General features: G+C 38.7%; 2 protein-coding genes across 10 annotated transcripts in view; one reads left to right on the top strand and one right to left on the bottom strand.

The window, feature by feature from the left end:
• Positions 1-7,799, bottom strand: part of LOC125460897 (leucine-rich repeat and transmembrane domain-containing protein 2-like) — a 91,888-nt gene extending 84,089 nt beyond the window's left edge. The window contains exon 1 of the mRNA XM_059652390.1: positions 7,692-7,799. The gene's annotated coding sequence lies outside the window, so the exon portion shown is untranslated. The remainder of the gene's footprint in view (positions 1-7,691) is intronic.
• Positions 1-19,193, top strand: part of LOC125460896 (voltage-dependent calcium channel subunit alpha-2/delta-4-like) — a 403,518-nt gene that overhangs the window by 311,131 nt on the left and 73,194 nt on the right. For 8 of the 9 annotated variants that reach the window (XM_059652381.1, XM_059652382.1, XM_059652384.1 and 5 more), the window contains 4 exons: positions 5,191-5,205; positions 6,124-6,168; positions 6,283-6,345; positions 17,445-17,515. In XM_059652381.1, the coding sequence (XP_059508364.1) occupies positions 5,191-5,205; positions 6,124-6,168; positions 6,283-6,345; positions 17,445-17,515 (194 nt within the window). The remainder of the gene's footprint in view (positions 1-5,190; positions 5,206-6,123; positions 6,169-6,282; positions 6,346-17,444; positions 17,516-19,193) is intronic. The other variant, XM_059652385.1, reaches the window with a different exon arrangement.

Below are 19,193 nucleotides of genomic sequence, written 5' to 3'. Positions count from 1 at the left end.
TTCTATGATTTGCACTTCACTTGGTTTCCTTTTTGGCCTTGAAGCTGTCCTAAAATCATTTTAATCTAAATCCATATAATTGTCAGAGACAGGACATTTGTCATTTAATTTGTACGCCACATTTATTTCACGCACCACTTTGGTTGCCTATTTTTGCACCAAGTTCCTTCCAATTTTGTTGGATTATGAGAAAATGTCTGAGATCTTGAGTTAATTTTTATTAACAATCAAAAATAAATTTATGGAAACAGCATGCTTGATAGGTGAATAAATTTTTCTCATTTTGCACTGTGCTATGCCAAGATCTTTATGGAACAATAAATCAACCACACAGTTAAACAACACTGCAACCAAACCTTAAAGTACTAGCCTATATTGGTCTTTTGTTCCTAGTATTCACTGTATTCAAACCATGAAAACCCGCCAAACAAGGCAGAAAGAAAAAATATTTATTAAAAACTTTATCTACTTCTATGAAGCCTATTTTTCTTAATAGACTTGCATACATTTGTTAGACAAATTATTTGAGGTGAAGTTATGTGACAGGGAGTGGGCTGTTCTATATATGACATAATGATCATGCGTACATAATCTATGTAATTATAGTGTTTATTTTAAAACATTTCACATTTCAAATGTGCAGTTTCATGGTAAAAGCTTGAAACTATCTCATGATATATTAGTATATATTATTTTATTACATACTGGCACTAATACTATGCTAATGGTACAAATTAATGTGGAATTTGTGCTTAATTCATCTATCTGATAGAGGACAATATAACCAAGTTTGCCAATGACAAAAAGATTGATGGAACACTAATTAATGTAGGTGGAGTATAAAATTGCAAAGGGACATTGATGACTTAAGTGAGTAAGCAAGGCTGCGGCAAAATGTGTGTGAAATCACCCATTTTGATTCACACAAGAATCTGTCTGAATTTTTTTTAAAATGTTAACAGTGAAGGTCCAAAAAGACTTAGGATTTCATGTAGACAAATCGCAACAATATGTTAATCAGGAATAAAAAAATACAAAAAAGGGCAGTGAAATGTTAGTTTTTAATCTTTTAAGGCCCATTAGAAAGAAGAAAAAGTTTTATTGCAACTATGGAAGGCTCTTTGAGACCATTGTTGGAATTGTGTACAATTCTGGGCACTAGAATGTAATCAAAGCTCATTCTGAGACAAGGTTACACAAACTAGTCTCACTTGCCTGGAATACTAAGATTGAGGAGTGTTTTAGTTGAAGCTTTTAGGATTTTGAAAATAATCGATAGAATGGATAAAGAAAACTATTTATGTCCAGTGGTGGAATGCCTAGGATAGGGAGCATAACTTTAAAATTAGAGGCAGATTGTTTGAGCGAAATTCAGCGTTGTTTAACACAAAGTTTCACCCTATCGCTCACAAAAGAAAAATAGCTGCTAAATAACTAATTACTAAATTACTCATTTTAAGTTTGAGATTGATAGTTTTATTTTAACAAGCAAGTCCATTAAGGAATAAGGAGCCAAGGCAAATGCACTGCAAGTTAAGATATTTCCCGCTCATAATCTCATTGAATGGAGGAACTGTTTTGAGGACAGACTAACCTAGTCCGATGAATTTCTCTGCTCACAAAGCTTAGCGCAGTGGGATGTAATTTCTTGCTCTGTTATTTTAAGAAGCATTAACTGTATTTTAAATAGGGTAAATAAGGAATAATTTAAAATGAATGTATTTAATGTTTGTTCATTTGTATTTCAAATAAAACCTTTAATGTTTAAATCTCTGAAATTTACATAAATCACTCAAGTAACCCAATTAAATTCCTGTTTTGTGAGAATTTTTCCATTAATTATAAGACTACCTTTATACAAGGAAAGCTATTTTGTTAACGAAAGGTAATAGAGATCTTCAAGGCATGTAGCACATGAGCTTTTGAAATACAGTGGTTTCCATGGGAACAGGTCCTTGTAATTTGATACCATTTTGTGCATGAGTTAATAAGGTGATCCTGTGATGTGCAGTAATGACTACAGCGCTGCAGAGTGGGAGTTTCTCTCCTCAGACATAAAAGCAAAAACCATGACTGAAATATACACGGCATCAACAACTTCCTTGGACCACATTCAGTCCTATTACCTATGTTATTTAAATTGCAGAACCAATTCTAAGAAATGTAGCAATATCCAAATTCACATCATCGTCTCCAGATTTAATAAGATGAGAAAAGAAATATGATTAATCAAAATAATCTCTTTTCAATGGCTGATATAACAAGGTGTAGAGCTGGATGAACACAGCTGTATCAGAGGAGCAGGAAGGCTGATGTTTTGGGCCGAAACGTCAGCTTTCCTGCTCCTCTGATGCTGCTTGGCCTGCTGTGTTCATCCAGCTCTACACCCTGTTATCTCAGATTCTCCAGTATCTGGAGTTCCTACTATTTCTTTTCAAATGCTGTTGTCTCAGTAATCCTTTTTTACATCATGATTTTACATACACACAAGCCTAGAAAATTGTGCGAGCCCATCCTTGGGATCCTGTAGCCTGAGTTAGTCCCAGTATACAGACCTCATTATAATGAAATCTATGAGATGTCACAGCCATCAGAGCAGCCTGAATTCAAGTGTTAGCATGCTGTGGAGGTCACAGTTGAAGAGCTATTCCCTAGTTACTCCTGTGTTGCAGTAAAGATTGTCTCACTCTGAATGCTAGAAGTCAGCAAACTACCAGACACACAAAAGGAAATGGAATTCTGTCTCCACCTGAATGCTGAAAGTTAGTCACCATTAAGAGGAACCAAAACTACAGAATGTCAAACAATCTTAAAAACTTAAAGTCATAAAACCAACTGTTCAAGTACTAATATCAGCAACAGCCATAATGTTCAATTAGCCAAATATTCAACTTTGTGAACAATTTGGAGACTGATCTGCATATTTGTTTTTATTAAACTTTTATCTTTTTGAACTCACCTCTTAATTCTAATCTGGGTTAATATGTGTTGTCTTACTAATAATTCTCAGGTTTAGAAGTTAATAAATTCTCTCTTTGTTGACTGTAGGAAGCTTGATTTAAATGGTTTATTTTAAAATATAATTCAAATGGATCTGGGGAAGAAGGTATCCACAAATAACCTTTTAACCACTAATCAAGGGTAAGGTGAACAAAGATAGGGAGCCAGTTCATCCCTCCTCATCCAGGAGCTTAACAATTTGGGGAAATGTTACAAATTGTGGAAACTAACTTGGGATCTGTACATGAGTGCAATAAGCACAACCCACCACAGTGATGAATTATGGAGTTGTGGGCTGAATGGCCTAGGATCTTGAGCAAAGAAGTGTTATAACTAGAACCCGAGCAAGGTTCCCAAAGTTAGTACAGTTTGGACAGGATACCCCAAATTTCCAAAGAACCACAAATGAACTGCCTACCCTTCTTTACCAGGTCATCCTCTCAATTATTTGCAAGGAGGTTAATTTTTAAAGAATCTGCTGCCTAATGGATATATTTCTTCCAGACCTAAGGAATTTGTTCTAAAAGGAGTACGTTTAACTAGGCTTAGCTGAGTTGACAAAATACTGAATTTATTTAAAGGCAAGAAGAAATAATAGTGCAAAACCTATAAACACAAATTAGAAAGAAGTGAGTCTAAAAGTAATGACAAAAGTTACAAGATGCATGGATCAGTCTCTTTGAGTGGTATGTGAAGAGTAAATAGTGAAACATTGATAATTTGAGAATCTTATCTTTGTAGATTAGTAGGGATTCTGTTGTCCTGTTTCCTTTGACTTGCTTAGTGGCTAACTGACTTCTTGCATTCAGCTAGGGAGAATACTTACCTGCAACACAGGAGTAACTAGTGGGTGGTTCTTAGACTGTGACCTTCAAAGCTCAGTAGCTGTCACACCCCAGGTTGTACACATAAATACCTCAGCCTACTGGCACACATGAGCATCTTAGACCACCAGAACACACAAACCAGGATTGAATTAGCTTTTAACCTCTATTCTTTTGTATTCTTAAAAGGAGAAGACATGAAACATGTCTTCCATCCTAAATTTTATCTCTTCTGTCATCATGTTCACAGACTTGGGTAACTCCAAAGAGTTGAAAATTCAGTTTGTAGCATATTTCCCTTTTTAAGACCACCCTTTTTAATCTTCATTGACAGCTCATCAAGTGTAATATTCCAGCGCTTTTCTGTCAGAGAGCCACTGGATTTACATCTGCAAGCTATATTTCAAAAGAAAATTCGGAACATCTATTGATGTTTCCTGGTCATGTCATTAAGATCTAATATCCAGGTCCTCCTTATAGTAGCTGTATCAATGTCTAACATATAAATGTAACCTGTAACTAGTTGCTAACATGCAATAACCTATTTGTTCAATGTAAGAGACTCTTCATTAGACCATCGAGTTCTTTTTTCTCTATTGCATTAGATCAAGAAAGGCCGAACACTTAAAGCAAATGCTGGCAGCAAATCTACCAGTTGTTGAGGTGTAGAGACAGTTTACTTGTGTGCACAACATGGTAATCAACAGAGTGGGTTTCATTTAGTTCCCTCATTCAACAGATGTTGATACATTTTGGATGATAAAACCCATTGAGGTATGAGGTTGTAGACTTGCTCGCTGAGCCAGTATGTTTGATTGTGGACATTTCATCATCCTGATAGGTAACATCCTCAATGCACCTTCAGTGAAGCCTTAATGTTGTGTCCCACTTGTTATTTATATGTTGATGGTTGTCATCAACAAACACATTGAACTGGGTCCACTATACAAACCACTGAAAAACAGAACCAGAAGTATTGACAACCAGCCCAGCAAACTGAGGCACATAAATAATAAGAGGGACAGAACACCAACACTTCACCAGAAGCACACTGACGATGTTATCCAGCATGATGACGAAACGTATGCAATGAAACACACCAGCTCAGCGAGCAAGCCTACAACTTCATCCACAGCCTGAGCTACAATTCTTCTCAAAAACTCTATTGAGGTCTGCTGGTTTGTGTTAAGTTTTTTTTGATCTTCAGTGATTTATAATGTTTGCATAATTGGGTATGATTGTGTATGTAAGTATAATAGAATATGCATAGTTATATTGAAGTGTACAAATATATTTGCCCTGAAGCTTACAACTGACTGAGCTAATGTTTCTTCTTTCTTGCTGCCTTGCACTATTCCCTTTACAGTCTAATGATACAGATGTAAGTAAACTGCTTTCTTGGAATAAAACTTATGAGAATCAGGCCTAACATTAGATGCAGCTATTGTCCACATACCTACCTATGCTTTATCAAGGAGGTTAGGGAAGCATATATTATCCGGAATTGAAACTGTATTTTCATTCCTTCGTTGTCACTGGGCTAAAGACTTACCTTGAATTCCCTCTGAACAACACTGTGGGATATCTACACCAGATGGACTGCATCAGTTCAAAGATGTGGCTGATCATCACCTTCACATTGTTAGGGATGGGCAATAAATATTGGTCTAACCAGTAATACTCAAATCCTGAAAGAATTTAAAAATTTGCACTTCCTGTGTTCCTGCCCTGTATAGAAACTGCCTCTAGACTAAAATCCAGGCTGGTATGATGGGAGATGACTAATTCGAAAATCTAGAAACTATAATGAAGAAATTGGAATAAAAACATAATTTATTCAGCTGCTGTCATTAAAATCTTGCTTTTGCACAAAGGGGCAGAATTTGCCTGAAGACAATGATGTGCAAGCAATCAAAACATTAAGTTGGTCTCCAATCATTTGAAATGAAATTGGCCGTCTTCTAGCTGTCCTATGCCATTCATTAGCAGCTTGTTTTATGGGGCAGTGCACTTCTAAAAGGAGTGGCACATTTTGGCAGCCAGCAGATCACGTGAGATTGTTTTTATTAGCAGCGGAGAAGAATCTTCTGTATCAGTTTAGAGAGGGAAAGGCCTTGCTCACTTTTTTACATTGTCCAATTTTCTGATGATATCAATCAGGAATTTAGCTATAATTTGCACCTTTTGTTTGTGCAGAGAAATGTTTGCTAAACAGATGCCATGAAAAGAGTGGTGTTTCAGTATTAATTAAATATTATCCTTCTGTCTATCACGCATTTCACTTCTTTTCATTTTCCAGTGCAGCAACATAGAAGGGACATGTCCCATCAGCTGTGATAATGATGTGAGTATTCATTAACCTGTCTCTTAAACTAAGAGAAAATAACTCTTGAATTGAATTATAGAGAAACTGCCAAAAACATTTCACATAATTAAAAACTTTTGATCTGTCATGCAGGCTCTGAATTGTTTCTTAATAGATAACAATGGGTTCATTCTGATCTCCAAGAATGAGGAAGAGGTAAGTGTTCTGCTCAGATGAAGGGTGATTTTGTCTTAAACACTATAAGAGGCAGACAATGCAGTAGGATTGCAGCTATTTTAACATGGGGTTATGATCTTCAGTATGACTGATGAATATACATAGCATGAAAGTGGAACAGATCATCTTTATCACAAAACACGTAGGTGTCAGTTGGAGTCTAGGGTAGAATCGAGGGCTCATAGTATTGGAAGGATGTCAAGGTCTTTGGAAAGGGTATACACCTGGTTTACCAAGTTAATAACAGTAATGGGTAAAAAAAATTGTGAATATTTAAGTGGATGAGAATAGCCAAGCAGTAGGTGCAAGATTCCCCAATGCACTTTTATAAAGCGTAGCATTGTGCCAATGTGACTAGATAGGTAATCTGGAGCTCCAGGCACTTGGGTTCAAATCCTGCCAAGGCAGATGATGAAATTTAAATCTGATAAAATTTGGAATTAAAAATGTAGCAAATGGTAAAAATGTAACTATTGTTGTAAAAATCCATTTGCTTCACTAATACTGTTTTAGAGGAAGGCACTTCTGCCATCTTTATCTCATCTGACAAATATGTGACTAGTTTCACAGAAATGTGGCTGGCCGTCCAAAATGGCACAGAAAGCTGAATAGTTCAAGGACAATTGGGGGATCAGCAATAAATTCCTGCCTTGCCAAGGATTCCAACTTGGAAGTTCTTATAATGACTCAGGGAAGAATAAACAAGGTTCATACCCTAATTGTGACAGAATTACAGTGTTGTTGGGACTGTGTTTTTGCTATTGGTGCATATAGCTGAAGCTGGGAATCTTTCTGATTGGCGGACGTATCTTAGTTTAGAGGGTTTAGAATCATGCTATTTTCACTTCGAGTTTGAGCTAGTGTCAGGAAGGCCGACCTTGAAGAAGATCCTAGGCAACCATGGGGGCGGGCTAGTGCTGAGGTTTACAGGTTAGAAGGCCTGCCTTGGTTTCTTGGGATTTTGTCCTAATCATAAGAAAACTAGTTTGGCCCTCTATTCTCCATCCGTTTCCCATTCATTCCCCACAGCTCCTCATGCAAACTGACATAATTCACTCAGTACACATTATGTAGATAACTGATGAACCATATAACCGCAATGGTAAGTGTGGAACTGCAGTTAAAACAAATCCATTCAGAAATGTTCTTTGGAAAAAAAATGCTTCACAACCCCACACCAGTATAAATGAGAGAGAACATTAAGTAGGAACTACAGATGCTTCAAACATTTACAACTTTTAATCCAATAAAAAAAAATTGAAGCATCAATAAAAGACATTACAAAATCCACTTAAAATGTCAATCAAGTAAAGTCAACAACTTACATCAATTTTCAAAACCTGCCCCTCGTAATGTTTGTCATCAATCTACAATACAGTTCACTTTTAACATTGCTGATTTATTATAACCTTTGTATGGCACACAGGAGATTCTATGACTAGGACTGAACATCACAAATACAACTTTGCATGTATTACATACAGACCTAGGTGTCTGCGCAGCTGAACCAATTAAATCCAGACATTTGGTCATTTTGCAGTATGACAGGAATAAGCAGGTGATGTAAATTCCTCAACCACAGCACAGATTTTATGAATAATTCTGTTACATTTTACAGAAATCCCAGTTTTAATGATTTTCATGCCTTGTCATATAAAGAATACTTCATTTAAAAATGAAAAACCTATCAATGTCAGTTTTCTTATTAATATTTTCCCTTTACTGCTGTCATTGGTTATTCTCCAATTATATAATTGAAAGCAATACAGTGCCTGAGCGCGCATGTGTGAGGAAAGCTACTGAAGAATGCTTTAAGCAAGAATATTTATTCTTCCAAAGATTTTCCTTTGGGTCGGCAGCATTTCTGGGAATTGAATAGAAACTTGTTGTCACCATGGATACACAACATTTCCACATATCATAAACCATGTAAATTAGGATCAGTTTCTCTGAACATTCACACTTTTAGTCACACTACTTTACAGTAACAAAATGGGGAATATCTAATTGATGGTTGCTATGGTAACATAGCAAAGCATGATACACAGAAATTACACAGAATTAGTAATTTCTCCAGGAAAATGTTTACTTATAGGCAGTACAGCAGCTATAGAAAATATACAGGTCAACTTTGATGTGAGGTTTTGACAACAAAGCATATAATTCATGATTGTATTCCATCTTCCCCAAAATATTTCTAAGAAATACTTCTAATTTAGAATCAAGTTTCTTATCTAAGATATCAGAAATGTTTTTTATATAACTAACAGCTTTACAGATTGCAAAAATTACAGGTATGTCATTCTAATATGCAGCCATTGATGGTATACACTGACATGGTCTCATAAGCCTTATTTCATCTCTAAGTAAAAATAATATCTGATAAGTCTCATTTCTGTTACCTTTGAAGTGCCACTTACTATTTAAAGCTTTTCTCTTTCTATTATGCTGTCTTCAGATTTTGAATCGCAGATTTACAAATTATTGATGATTTGGAATTTGTTTCCCTACTTGACTTTCTGTGCTGCTGTTTGCTTGTATTTTTTTAAATATTCTTGCTGCTTTTCTGGAAAACTGAACCACAAATTTACAAACACAAAATTGTTGCTGCCAATCACTGCAAATCTGACTCCAACATGGTGCTCAACATAAATATTCTAATAATCTGACAATTCCATTGATTTAGGAGCAGGAAATGGAATTTAGACAAAAGGGGAAAAAGCAGCCGATCCCACTCCTGACACCTTTGTTGCTCAATCGTCCTAGGGACTCCAGTATTGACACTACAACAACATACATCGCAGTAAAACTACCTTATTTACAGTTGTCAACTATAATAACTGAGCAGGAAAGCAGCAACAACCTTTAAAAAAATCATTGCTTGCTATAGTCCCAACCTATCTGCTACCATTGAGGCTTTGTGCCTGCGAAAATCTGCAAGAAGCACATGACTCCATTTTAATAAGTGGCCATGACTCTTTTGGTCAGAGTATATTGGAATGCACCAAAATCTTGCTCATTTCTTCAGGATCTAAGAACTCTCCAATACAATGTTCAAATTCACAATAAGACTCCATAAGGATTTATATCAAAATAGAAATTACTAAATTTCCTATCTCAGATTTGGTTTGACCTTCTTGCACTATATAGCCATTTATTCTCTCACTGATTATGTTGACTATTTTGTTGTTATTCATCCAAATAATATGGTTTTGCTGACAAGGTCAGCATTTATTGCCCATCTCTAAATGCCCATTTGAAGATGGTGATAGTTTTGCCTTCTTAAATTTATGCAGTCTCTATAACGAAGGTATAACATGAATACAATTAGTAAAACATTCCATTTTCCTGCAAAAACAGTAATGAAACAGCCATATAGGAAATGAACTGTTCCTGCTACCTCAATCCTTTTATATAGTAGAGGTCACAGTTTTGGGTAGTGATCTCAAAGAAGCCTTGTTGAGCTGCTGCAATGCGCCTTGTAGATGATGCAGATGTCAGGCAGGGTTTGTCAACAATGGAGGCCGTGACCTTAACATATGGAGTGCTAATCAATGAAGGTGACTTGTCCTGGATGGAATTGAGCTTCTTAACCATTGTTACAGCTACACTCTTCCAGATAATTGGAAAGCACTCCATCCTGACTTTTGTCTTGTAAATGGTGGAAAGGCTTTGGGGCATCAGAAGGTGAGTATTTATTACAGAATACTCAGTTTCTCACATGTCTTTCTAGCTATAGTGGTATGTTATTGGACCAGTTAAAGTTCTGGTTAATGATAACCCCTCAGAATATTGAAGGTAGAGAATTTAATGTCAGAAATGCCTTGGAGTTGAGCAGTACATAAATGCGTAAATACAAAAAGGAACTTTTTCTTGTTGGTAATAAGTATAAGGTATCATATGCAAGGTATAGCAGAGTAATGCCACCTGTTATAATTCAGAGCATAGAAACAATCTTGTCTATGTTGCTTCTGCTTTGCCATACCACGGTTCTTTTGAAGATCTTAGGACCACGTTAGCAATGAATTCATGTTAATAGGATGCATGATTGAATTATGTTGGATGATCATTGAATAGATCTCTAATTGGCCTTGTTCTGTTACCCGTTGATAGCAAGCAATGACCAATTAATCGATGTACCATTTCCAATTTTTAAAGTTTGGTGTCATTCTTGAGGTCATGGAACTAGTTACCTGGTCATGACAAACAAAGCTCAACATAGATTAATTTGTTTGGGTAGGAAATATAACAAAGTCATGTATGAGTCTTTAAATTAGGGGAACAAGAGATCTCGGAGTTCATACACACTGATTACTAATATTTAGGCTACAAGTTAATAAGGCCATAAAAGAAAAGAAGATTGAGAGAAGATTTATTTGAGGTAGTCAAAAGCATGAGGATTCTGGTCAGACTAGAGACAGGTAAACTGTTCCCATTGATTGATGAATTGAGAACCAATAGTCCTTGATAGCAGCTAATGATAACTCATGCACACTACCCTCCCTATCATTCTTTACCCTTACATCCTCCATGCCAACTCACCTTTGGGTGGACGCACACTATGGGCAGATCTCTGGAGCCATGTTGAGACAAAATAAACCAAATTTCTAGATATCTATTAATATCTATATCAGTACAGTAAAAACACTCTCATTCTTGATATCCCTTTGAAAACTTTGAAACCTCTCAAGCATTTGTAAAGTCTAACAGACTTATATATTCATAAACCAACATTTAAGACAACCAGTTCTTTATTAACATTATTGGGCTATCAGGCAAAATGTAAACTTAGGATCCTCAGCTGGGATAATTTTAGGATGTAAAAAGCAAACAAGCATTAATAATGACATAATTATATCCCTTAAGATAGCGTCCACAAACAGCGATTGTGACTAGTGCACTTCCTTTTATCTTTTACTGTCATAATTTTTTTTTACGTTTTGAAGGGCAATGGATTTAAATGACAACTCAGCTCGACAGCTTCACAAACATTCTTCACCCTTCAGAAGATTTACATCAACTGTAAAATTTCTCCCACATTGTAGGTTAAGGCCCTCATTGCAGCATTTCCTTCATGTGTGAGTTGCACCCCACACATTTACCCCTAGCTATGGAAACAGAATTTGACAAAGTGGAAGACAGGATTGCAGGATTTCTGTCCTACACTCCATTTTGGCAGGGTAATCTGGACTTTAACCACACAAACATTTACAATTTTACTGTGATGTCTACTATGCACTGGAGGGAAATGATCTGTGCCTTGTCTCTAAAAATTGTCCTTACACCAATGCCCTTAAAATGTGGCAGGTGGAATGAGTGTTTACTTCTTCTCCCTTTGAAATGAACACTAATGAGTTCAATGGATTTGGGACAGGCACAATCAACTGCTGTAAGTTAGAAAAATAGGTCAACTGCAGTAAGATTAAGACCATCGTGCAAAATTGTCCATAATTCAGCAATAATTGTAACTAATTCTATTCAGAGATTATAGGGTAGGCTGGTTTGGAAATATAAATGTGCCATTTGAACATTTTTCTGACAAAAAAAACAGATAAAGGACGAATGAAAGGCACTCTGTACCTAACCCATGTTCCCCTGAAGTGTGAGTTTCTCAAATAAAAGCTGGAGATACTCAGCAGATCAGGTAACAGTTGAAATTAAGATGTCAGGTCTTAGTTCCATTCTTGTGACAGGAAGATTTTACTGATTAACACCATTTAGAAGGAACAAAACAAGGGGAAAGAGGATGGAGAAAAACCCCAAGTGCTCAAGTGGTAAACAGAGATGTTTTAACAGCAAAAATGTTAACGAGTTGGGGTATTTAAGTTACATGAATGATACTAATAAGATTCAAAAGAAGTATAACAAGAGAACCAAAATTTGATAAGAATAATATTTGTTAATAGCTAAAAGAGGATCGGTAAAATGAAAAAATGTAGAGGACTTCCGTGGTAGATCCAGGAATTTGGTAAGAATTATTGCAGGTTGACACCAAAGATGCAGTTCATTCCACTAATTAGTGTTTCCAGGAAAGGGTACCCAGCCCCCATTGCCATCATGTTCCCAACTCATCTCTGAAAATGTCGGAAAGTCATTTGATATTCCTAACACCTACAGCCAGAGAAAAAATGGAAGTTACAATGAAAGTCTTCATTGTTGAAATGAACATCAAGGCTAGAAGACTACAAAATGCTTAGGAGAAAGATGAGTTGCTGATTTTCCAACTTATGTTAAGCTTTATCGAAAGAGTGTAGAAAAAAACAGAAACAGAAGTTAGCGTGGAAGTGGAATGGAAAATTGAATCAATAACTATCAGTGATTGAAGATCACAGACAGAACTGAGTTTTCAACAAAGTGATCACTTGATTTGTGTTTGGTTTCCCCAATGTAAAAAGGCACATCACAAGCAATGAGTATACAATGGTAGGCAGCCACGTCTGCCAGACCCTTGTCTATCTAGCGCTTGAATAAAGCAATGGGATAAGAGTAATCTGGGAACAAGTTTTCACTCTTTTCTGATTCTCCCTCTTCCTTTCTCCAACCCTTTCTTCATCTCTTCTATCTTTCATCCTGTCTTTTTACTCTCATGTTCAGACCTACATTCTTCTTTATATCATTCTTGTTTGTTGGTTTGCCCATGGGACAAAATAGCAGATCAATTTGGCAAATCGTATGGAAGCATGACTGAGATAGGTACCATGTACATAGACTGGAATTGTCTTAAGTGCTGTAAGATTTTACAGTGCATCTTCCAGTCAACAGTAAGTACCACGTGAGTCAAAATACTAGGCGTAGGTGTATATTTCCATATACACAAACAATTAGCCTTATCTCAATCTCAGAAGAATATCACTGAGTGGAAAAATATTATATTCTCCTTTCTCCACAGCTGTTCTGTTGGCTCCTTCATGAAGTTGCCAATTTGTGCCACCCAGGATTGAATCTTACCTTTTCTAATTTGAAGATTATTGAAGGGATTTGAGAGTTCTCACGCCGTATCTTACCAAACTTGTCACATTGATTGTCTATGGACAGCATTCAACATTTCAGAGAAGGGGAAGATGGCACCACAATTCTTTGACAGGATCCTGGTCAGCAGGTTAGTGCCAGAGGACTGGCAGAGAAGGCTATGTTAACAGACCCTGCCAGCCTGGTCTGAGGTCACCACCTGGTCAGTGCCATCTCCAGAGTGTGAGGCAACGGCTAGCAGTGCATAAAAAAATGTCAACAATCTTCTTCGATCCACCAGGTGAAGTGACACACTATTATCTCTGCCATCTCACACTCATGCTGTCTGTGTCGCTGCACAAGTCTAATGCTAAGGCTCATGCTCAAGCACCCTCACTATTGCATGAAACACTACGTCATCTACTGCTTTCCCTCAGCCCTGTATATCACTAACCATACCTGCCCTCTGTGCTGCCTTCTCAGTTCTTTGACACATCTCAATGTCTTTCTCCAAATGCACAAGTACTACTGGATGTGCCAGCCACTGCCATCTCACTCATTCAACACCTTTCTCATTGCTGGAGAAGAGAGTCCTAACAGAGCAAAAAGAGCCTGGACTGATTGTGGGGAGAAGAGTGGGGAGGGGCAGGGAGTGCCCAGTATTCTTCGCTTCACCCTCTACAAGGAAAAAATCTTGGCTCTTGCAGAAGAAGACCAGGACGAATTCCACAGAGGTGGTAATATCCACATCCTACGAAATGAGTGAGTATCATTCTGCTTATTACTGGCATTAACCTCACTATCACTCTGTCATTAAACACCTCTTCTAACATCTGGCCATGATGCTTTATTTCTCTTTTGAATTGCAGGTTCCACAAAGGTTCCTATAACATCTGCAGTGAAATGGTAGGTCATGGAAGAGCTACCCTCCTGGATCTCTAAGGGCCTAAGTACTGAAGCCTTAAAGGTAGCATGTGCATGGCTGCTGCCTGCACCCTACACTAAACCAGATACTGATACCTCAGGGGAACAGTCATGATGGAAAATGAGGGTACATGTGCAGTAATCATCTTACAGTGACTGCTATGCAGCTAGCTGATGAAGAATGCCTCAGGTCGCTGGCACTCAGAGGACTATTAGAGACCAGGAACCTGCTCAGGCCAACATGAATGTTGGTTCTGTGGTTTCAACAACCAGGGAATTTTTTTTAAATGCACAGGAAGGTGCAGCTGTAGCTGACAGGTATATGGGACACAATGGCCCCCCTTGTTCAGGGGCTGTAGCCGTGCCAAAAATCAATTGAGTTGACTTCCATGAATGGTTTGGTGGTCACAATAGAGATCCAGGCCCAAATGTAGCATCCTCTGGGGCTGCTGAAGAGGTTCACATGTCTGCATTCTCAGCCCACAGTCACAGATCCCCAAGATTGAAGGTTTGATGACAGAGAGAGGTGAAGAACCTTGACCCAGCCCAGTAACCCCATCCTTACAAGGAGACAGGGTAGTGCCAAGAGTCATTCAGCTAGAGGAGGAGCCACACACACCGGCCTCACCAAACTTTCCATTCAGGACACTGTATATGTTGCTGGACCCTTCAGCCCTTGGATGTTCAGGAAAAGGAAGGTCAACTTGCCTGTGGCGAGCAGACTCTTGCATTTTCTAACCCATCTAGACACAGGTGCATTTGGAAATCATCCAAACAAAACCCAGAGCCAACAGGCTCCACATAAAAACAGGCTCCCTCCAGCCAGTGTTCTCCTGCAGTGGCTGTGCCAGGGAGGTGCAACCCACAGGGAGGGTTATAGAATGACCAGATTGTAGGCACCCTACAGGCCTGTGTGCTAAATCCTTAACACACTAGCAACCTATGGTGTTTACCCTTTAAGACCCCTATGAACAGAATGTGCTGCAGCCCCCTCCTTCACAGCTCGAATCACTCATCCTACCCATTCTGAATGAACACAATGGATGTTGAGAGTGAGTGCTTCTTTCGGAGCTCACAGCCTCAGACTGGCAATTGCACACCCATCCCTCCTACTGTCATTCCGTCTCAAATTCTGTGAAGGGACTCAACAGACTAACCATGGCCCATCCCCTTGACCAACAGGAGCAGACGTTTCCAGATCCTTGACTAATGTCACCCCGACTGCAATAGCACTACCCTCTGGACTTACTGCTATAGAGGCAATGGACTGATTGTGGCCCTCTCTCTGGACTGCAGCCTGACTGGTATCACAAGCCTGCCCTTGAGCAGTGTAAGACCCCTTGACTTCCTGTGCCAGGAGCCCCTGAACTGCTCGGTGCCTTCATGCTACCTGCCTTGAAGTTGGAAAGATTACTGTCTGCTTGCTGCATGTACTGTCTGTTTGCACAGCACACAGTGCAACTTTGAGATTAATATAGCACACTGTGATTTTGCAAGATGGGAACCTCTAGACTGAGGACTGCCTAGCAGTAAGGCAAGTTGCCTTGTTGGTTGACTGTGCTAATTGACATACCAAGCCAAGGCAATGCAAGGCAGAGATGCTGCAAGCTTGCAGGTAGAGCATTGTGAGCAAACACTAAGAGATTGAGATGCAACCTGGTCCAGTCTGGGAATGGGGTACCAGTCCCTGTGTACGAGGTGACCCTCCTGCAGCCTTTCATTGCTAGTTGCTAGTATACCCTGCAATGCAAGTCTGTGCTTCCAGAGTGCATTGCCAATGTATATAAGATGTGTCTGGATGGTTGAGGGAGATTCTTCGAAGGCAGATGCTTTTGTCCATGGAGGAGGAGTGCATGCAGCTGGTGCCCAAGGATAGTGACCTGGGCTTTAGCCTGATCACAGAAATGGAGGTATCTCAGAACACGAATTGGCTGAATCCACCAGGTCCTCTCTCTGGTTTCCTTGTTGAGTTTTGCTGATTTTGATCTTGTTTGGCACCTTTGGTAAAATGAAGGTCTGAATATTGATGAGATGAGCTATGCTGTCAACACATAGTTTAACAATAAATAATGAGCATCAATTAACATCTCAGCCTAACGAGAATCATGGCACACTATTTATGAAAAATGTATAAGATGGAGTGAGATGATCTCGATGTTGCGATGGATCTCATTACACCCCATTCTCACCTCATTCTGCAACATATTTCAGCAACCCTTCTGCCTGGACTGGATTTCCACCTGATTTTCAATGTTTAGAATATTCCAGTAAATTTGACAACAGTTAAACCTGAACCAGTACTTGTACTTATTAAGGCTGTTTGAACAGAATCATACAGAAATTGCTGGAAAAACTGAGCAGATCTCGCAGCATTTTCAGTTTCCGTTTCTAATTTACAGCATCTGCAGTTATTTTGGTTTTTATTTGAATTGAATCATGTTTAATTCTTAATAAGTAACTTGAACAGGGCAAGGAATATGAGGTGAGTATGTAATTTTTTTTCAAATTAAACAGCATAATTAGAATTTTCTCTTGACTCTGGTTAAAGCATTGCCACTGTGAATAAATTTGTGTTGGAGTTTTGAATTTGTCAGAGTTGATGCTGCAGACTAGAGCAGATGGCATTATACAAGTATCACATCATGTAACCCAACAATGATTTCATGAAACTGTATTAAAGAAAACATGCCAAAAGGTCCCAAATTTTGATTCCCAGTCTCTGCTAAATTGGCTAATCTCTGGCAGCACAGCAATTGGACGTTGCAAATAGTTTAAGCATCTCTAAGTTAGAAGGTGCAAGGTCATCTAAGATTTTCATTCTTAATGACTCCTCAGTGGCCACTTCTGGAAATTGTACTTTTGGATGTTGCTTCAGTACAAGATCTGATAAAAGTATGATAGCCCCTAAGATTACATACCAGCCCTTCGTCATTGTCTTGGGACTCATATGTGTAAAGTGGGCTTCTGGTGTCTCATTGCATTACTGCTTCTGTTCATAGACTTAATATATATCACTGTTCAAAAGGATGTATGTTTGGTCAAAAAATTTGCAGATATCATTAATTACAGAGGATAAGCCTATTGGTTAATAATTTGAAGGTAAGTATGAATTTTTAATCAGTATAGCAGTGAATGGAGCTGCTGAGCATCTGAATCAGGGATTTGTGAATTAAGCAATATCTTCATTCCTTTACTTTCTCTTTTAGACAGGGAAGTTTCTGGGAGAAGTGGATGGGTCAGTGATGACGCAACTGCTGAACATGGGGCTGTTCACTGAGTAAGATATTGTTTGCTCACATTTATTTGCAATGATCAATATTTAAGTGTGTGCCAGCTGGGATTTGGGGTTTCAGTCAACAAATAATTATCTGAAAGACAAAATCAGAATTCTGAGAAAAGATGCTGCTTTCTTTGGTATGTTTGCATTTCACGTTTTTTTTTCTTTTGGATATGGTGGTATTCAATGGGACACAGATCTCTCTATTGAAAAATTAATCCAAGTTGCAAAACTCTTTGCACTGAATTTTATTTTGTTCTCTCATTGTGTAAGATTGAAGTCAAGTTTGCCCATCTTGGCCAGAACAGCCCTCAGCAAATGTAAGACCATTGATTGCCTTGAGACAAGATTTCCACCTCCATTCTACCATCGTACAGCTTTGCCCATTCTTGGGGAACTGCCAACAATTAAATAGTCAGAGATAATGAGAACTGCAGATGCTGAAGAATCCGAGATAACAAAGTGTGGAGCTGGATGAACACAGCAGGCCAAGCAGCATCTTAGGAGCACAAAAGCTTGTTTCAGGACTCGCAGGGAGAAACGCTTCTGAAGGGTCTTGATGTTCTGGATGTAGATGTGGTCACGGTTGGGGAAAAATTGGGAAGACTTGAATGTAGACTGTAGTCCATTGGGGATGATCTAGTTCCGTAGGCAGGTGCTGAGGAAGGTGACGTGGCCGTGGTACCTCGTTTCAGGACATGGTCGAGCAATTTCAAGGCCGAAGAGACAACAAGAGAGTTGCAATAGGAGAGAGATCCCCTGAGGTTAGTCCGGAGGGAGGAGGGTAACTTCTTCAGGTTAGCCATCCTGGAAGAGGCTTCGCAGTGAGGTTAAAATTGTGATCAGAGATAATGGGAACTCCAGATGCTGGAAAATCCGAGATAACAAAGTGTGGAGCTGGATGAACACAGCAGGCCAAGCAGCATCTTAGGACCACAAAAGCTAGCTTTTGTTCTCGTAAGTTGCTGCTTGGTCTGCTGTGTTCATCCAGCTCCACACTTTGTTATCGACAATTAAATGGTCACCTGCTTTCTGCTCCCAACATTGTCATTGGAGGCAGTAGCCACTGTACCACCTGAAATGTGTCCCAGGAGGAAATATGTTGCAATGGAGTTCTTCACTGAGGGAGAAGGGGACAAGGGATTTGGGGGCTAAGGTGGAGGAGCAGAAACATGGGTGGAATACCTTGAGGGAGGCATCTGATTGACACATAGCCCAAAAAGTAGGCTTCCCCTTTGCCTGGCCATCAGGAAACCTGGCAGACAGGTAAAATGTCATATCATTGAGAGCATATGAGTGAACTGGGGAAATTGTAACAATATGGCAGGCACCAAACGCTAGTGTGCCATTCAATTTTACAACACACTCCCCCCCACCCTCACCAACTCCTGAAGCCAGCTTAACCGCAAGGCTGAGAGGCAGGTTGTAAAATTCCAACCCTTGACCTTTTACTGGAACGTAATTCTATCAAGCATGTCTGAAACTGTTATGATCTTGCTTTTCAGCTGGAAACTAACATTGCTAGATCCATTATTCATTCTGGAAATCAGCAATTGTATTCTAGTATTGGACCTCTAAGCTAAGCAAAATGGAGAAATAGTTGTATCATGTTTAATATCAGCTTAGAGAATCAATCTTTCAGCAATTGATTCTGTGGATGTTGGCAATCTTACAAGTT

The sequence above is a fragment of the Stegostoma tigrinum genome, chromosome 18 (genome assembly GCF_030684315.1).
Source record: "Stegostoma tigrinum isolate sSteTig4 chromosome 18, sSteTig4.hap1, whole genome shotgun sequence".
Classification (NCBI taxonomy): Eukaryota; Metazoa; Chordata; class Chondrichthyes; order Orectolobiformes; family Stegostomatidae; genus Stegostoma; species Stegostoma tigrinum.
The sequence above is the reverse complement of the archived record's forward strand: the minus strand, read 5'-3'. Positions and strand labels throughout refer to the sequence as shown.